General features: G+C 33.9%; 2 protein-coding genes across 2 annotated transcripts in view; both read right to left on the minus strand.

Moving 5' to 3' along the window:
• Positions 1 to 250: 250 nt before the first annotated feature.
• Positions 251 to 3,405, minus strand: LOC111371788 (meiotic recombination protein SPO11-2). Its single transcript, XM_022993942.1, has 9 exons — positions 3,064 to 3,405; positions 2,811 to 2,948; positions 2,302 to 2,390; positions 1,858 to 1,986; positions 1,667 to 1,761; positions 1,494 to 1,556; positions 1,225 to 1,301; positions 1,029 to 1,159; positions 251 to 489 (listed from the first exon to the last, which is right to left on the minus strand). Exons 1-9 carry the CDS (start codon positions 3,179 to 3,181, stop codon positions 355 to 357), a joined length of 975 nt encoding a protein of 324 aa, XP_022849710.1. The 5' UTR covers positions 3,182 to 3,405; the 3' UTR covers positions 251 to 354.
• LOC111371180 (endoglucanase-like) overlaps positions 3,272 to 3,442 on the minus strand; it is a 4,684-nt gene continuing 4,513 nt past the window's right edge. The window contains exon 7 of the mRNA XM_022993084.1: positions 3,272 to 3,286. Within this exon, the coding sequence (XP_022848852.1) occupies positions 3,272 to 3,286 (15 nt within the window). The remainder of the gene's footprint in view (positions 3,287 to 3,442) is intronic.

A 3,442-nucleotide genomic window follows, 5' to 3' on the forward strand; every position in this document is an offset into this window, starting at 1 on the left:
AAAAAAAAAAAAAAAAAGCTTACTTTTTAACTTTTACATTTTAAAGCCTTGTTTATAGGTTAAATGTCTTAAATACTTACATTTAAAATCACCATTGTCTCTATAGCGTCAAAAGAATCCCAACCTATTCAAAATCGATTCAACCAAGTCAACAGGCAAAAGAACTAAGACAACCATGCAATCTTGGGTACACATATGTTTTAAGTTAATCTAAAACACAGTCTAACATGCTCGTGATTTTCTTATATGCTAATGAAATTGTGCATTTTCAAACTTCCTTTCATATTATGAATTGTCAATAACAAATCAGTCAGCACATTCTGAATTGCATTAGAATAAAAAGTCTCTTGACAGCTATATATAATTGGCTTGCACAATTTTCTTTGCTATATACTTTACTAAGAAACCATATCCATGAAAGTAAAGAGCTTCAATTTCTGCCCTTTTACCACTCTCAATCATCACTTCCAGTTCTTCTTTGTAGTTGTCCTATTAAAAGCATGTCATCAATTGGTTTCATTATCCTAGAGCAGAAGACCTTAGCTCAAATCATAATTTTTGGTTTCTAGGTACTCAAAAACCATGTTTGACTTAGCTTAAAACAAATAACTTATAGAATATAATTTTACTCTTAGCATAAGTTAGAAACTGTAACGCAAGTGTCATTTTCAGAAAAAGTACTTTTTGAGCTTAGTCCAACATGCAATAGTACCCAGAAACCAAAATCTACGATTATAGGCAATAAATATTTATTTTAAAGTAGCTTTGTCTTTTTTAAGCTTATCAAACATGCTTCAACTTGTACCTTCAAATTCTGTTTAATATTGCATTCTAAGTCCATGTTTAAGCCCCATTTTTTGGTGATAATGTATTTTCAAATATTTATTTTTTGGCGAATGTGTGATTAGAAAATAGAAAAAAGTTTTGAATTAACATGTAAAATTATTTTATGAAAGAATATGAAAATGAGTTTTGAGAATAATGGGACTCAAACAGGGGCTAAAACAACTGTCATTAGAGCATTATACCTGCAATATCTCTGAGGATACCAAGCTTTTAGCAATTTGTAGATCCCGGGGCTTCAATGGAAGTAAAGATTCTTCAGGTACGAGTTGTTCAATGTCATCCTTTCGCAATCCCAGCCACCTGACATTGCAAGCTGAATCGTAGAACTAATTAGTATCGACCAATTTTAATTTAAGGCACAAGTAAAGGAGAAAGCACCATATTGATATGCTTCCAAGCCCATCCCTATGCTTCCGAATTTGAAGGTGCATAGTATTGCTAATCCTGCTGGATTCCTTCACAATTAAGCACAAGTGAAATGTGAGTACTAAACTGTATGATTATGTTAGGTACACCGGACTTAAGGGATTGAACGCTATAATGAACAAATATTAACTTATTATTCTTTCTTAACACGGTCAAGTATTATACAATCCTACCAATCATGGATGCAAATTGCAATGGAGAGTTATTGAGGTCATTCATACCAGTCAACCAGCCCTAGAATGGGCATTTCTGGGAACTCCCGACTCATTCGGTGAAGAAGAAACCTGTTTTGCATTGTAGAACTTTATGATATTAATGTAATCATCTCACATTATATGAGAAACATGAAAAATTATTTCAAGCAGTTTTTCTCCTTTCAAACTTCAAAAACTACCTAGTTGCAATGTCTGGATATCCTTTAGCTGTGATGAGAATACATGGAATTTGAGTGAATAAACGATCCTCAGCCAGCCGCTGGAATATGGCATGCTGAATGATACCGGTAGCTTATAAATATGCTGCCCTGGAATTGCTTAAATGTTCTCTATGCTGTCCAAAAACGATAGCGAACAAAAAAGTAAATACCTTCTCAACCACAATGATATACCGGGCATCGCTCTTCATGACCAAGGTTTCTAGCATATTTAGATCTCCGGAAATAGCATAACCAGAAAATCCACAAGCGGCGCAGTCCACAACCTCTTGGTTTGGCTCCTTCTCAGTAGTTTAAAGAAAATTTACATGAGTCACAGCATGAATCAGATTTTTAAAATGGGCCTACGGTGGAATTTATTTTTTACGTACTCTATACAGCTGATATACACATTCAATTTCTTGAAACTATGACTCACAATTTCACACCATTATATGTTTGGTGCTCATCCTTACAGCACATAATTGGAATCATTTGATCCATTATACTAACTCATTTGAAAAATATAAGAAAACAATTCAACTTATTTTGAGTCAACAAATACAACCACGGTACATGTCAATGATGCACTAGAACAAAAAGGAAAGAAGTAATGCCTGCAGCAATAGGCGGCCAGCAACCACCCCTCTGCTTGATGCCATGACGCCAAGGCTGCATCGGCTGCACCTAAGTAATGCCACCAAATCTGTTTTGCTCGCAAAACAACAAAAACCTTGGGGATTAACCTCTTGTTCATCTTAGGAGAGTAATAATAAGCTAAATGAAAATAAAAAATAAGCAATTTAAAGACCTGAATTTATAGTGATTCACCCTCAATGTGCGAGCTATATACATTTGTTGCTCAAGTTTTCACTATATTGAAGTTTTTTCATGTCACTCAAGCACACTAGACCAGGCCCCTTTACATAGTAGGAATCAGGCCAACATTAAAATTTTAGAAGCTCTATAGAAACGAAAGAAAACTGAATGAGCCGGATCAATTTATTGTTCAAATTACTTCACCATGTGCTTCGTTATGTGAACTTTACCACAGTTACCATTTTTCTGACATAATTAAAACCTAGTGCTGTAAATGTTTGAGCATAAAAGCAGAAACAATATTGACCTTGAATAGTCCTATTGACCTGCGATTGAGATGCAAAATACTCAGGCGAATCGCAAAGCAATTTATAAAATAACTCCCTCTGAGTCACTTTCTTTTCTTGTACCAACACCTGATAACACATTTCCATCATCTTCCACACTTCACAGACCAAAAAAAAATAAAAAATAAAAAATAAAAAATCAAGTCAGTAAATCTGACAATTTCTATAGTATTTATGTTTGTACGATAGTTCCAAAATCACGTCAAGTATTACCTCTTATGAATGATTTAGCAGTGTTCTCTTTCATCAAAGACCGCGTGCAAAATGAATGTGAAAGAAAAATCCATGTACGATCACTCAGTAATCCCCTGCTCACTCTGCTATTGCTCATTTTTCTGATAATCTGTTTCCATTTTTACGAGCAAAAAAATGAAATTCACTGAATAATGTTTCTTAATAAAATAATTTGATCCTCACAATCTTATTCTAGGATTTCCTGATCACAATAATTTACTCAAATAAATCCCGTTTTATGAATAAGAGCGTGTTTTGACGTGCTTGAAAGTAAGTCAAACCTACTTTCAAATTCCTTATTTTGAAAAACAGGCTTTTCATAGTTACTTATTTCGCTTAAAAGTAACTTCTAATCATG

This window comes from Olea europaea, chromosome 22, assembly GCF_002742605.1.
Source record: "Olea europaea var. sylvestris chromosome 22, O_europaea_v1, whole genome shotgun sequence".
Taxonomy (NCBI): Eukaryota; Viridiplantae; Streptophyta; class Magnoliopsida; order Lamiales; family Oleaceae; genus Olea; species Olea europaea.

What these genes read in the sequence shown, in the direction of transcription:
- LOC111371788 (XM_022993942.1), bottom strand. Translation starts at nt 3,181, where the DNA reads ATGAGCAATAGCAGAGTGAGCAGGGGATTACTGAGTGATCGTACATGG. An exon ending in CTGGCCGCCTATTGCTGCAG is followed by an intron (nt 1,987 to 2,301) that starts GCATTACTTCTT and finishes ACTACTGAGAAG; the next exon opens with GAGCCAAACCAAGAGGTTGT. An exon ending in TATCCAGACATTGCAACTAG is followed by an intron (nt 1,557 to 1,666) that starts GTAGTTTTTGAA and finishes AATGCAAAACAG; the next exon opens with GTTTCTTCTTCACCGAATGA.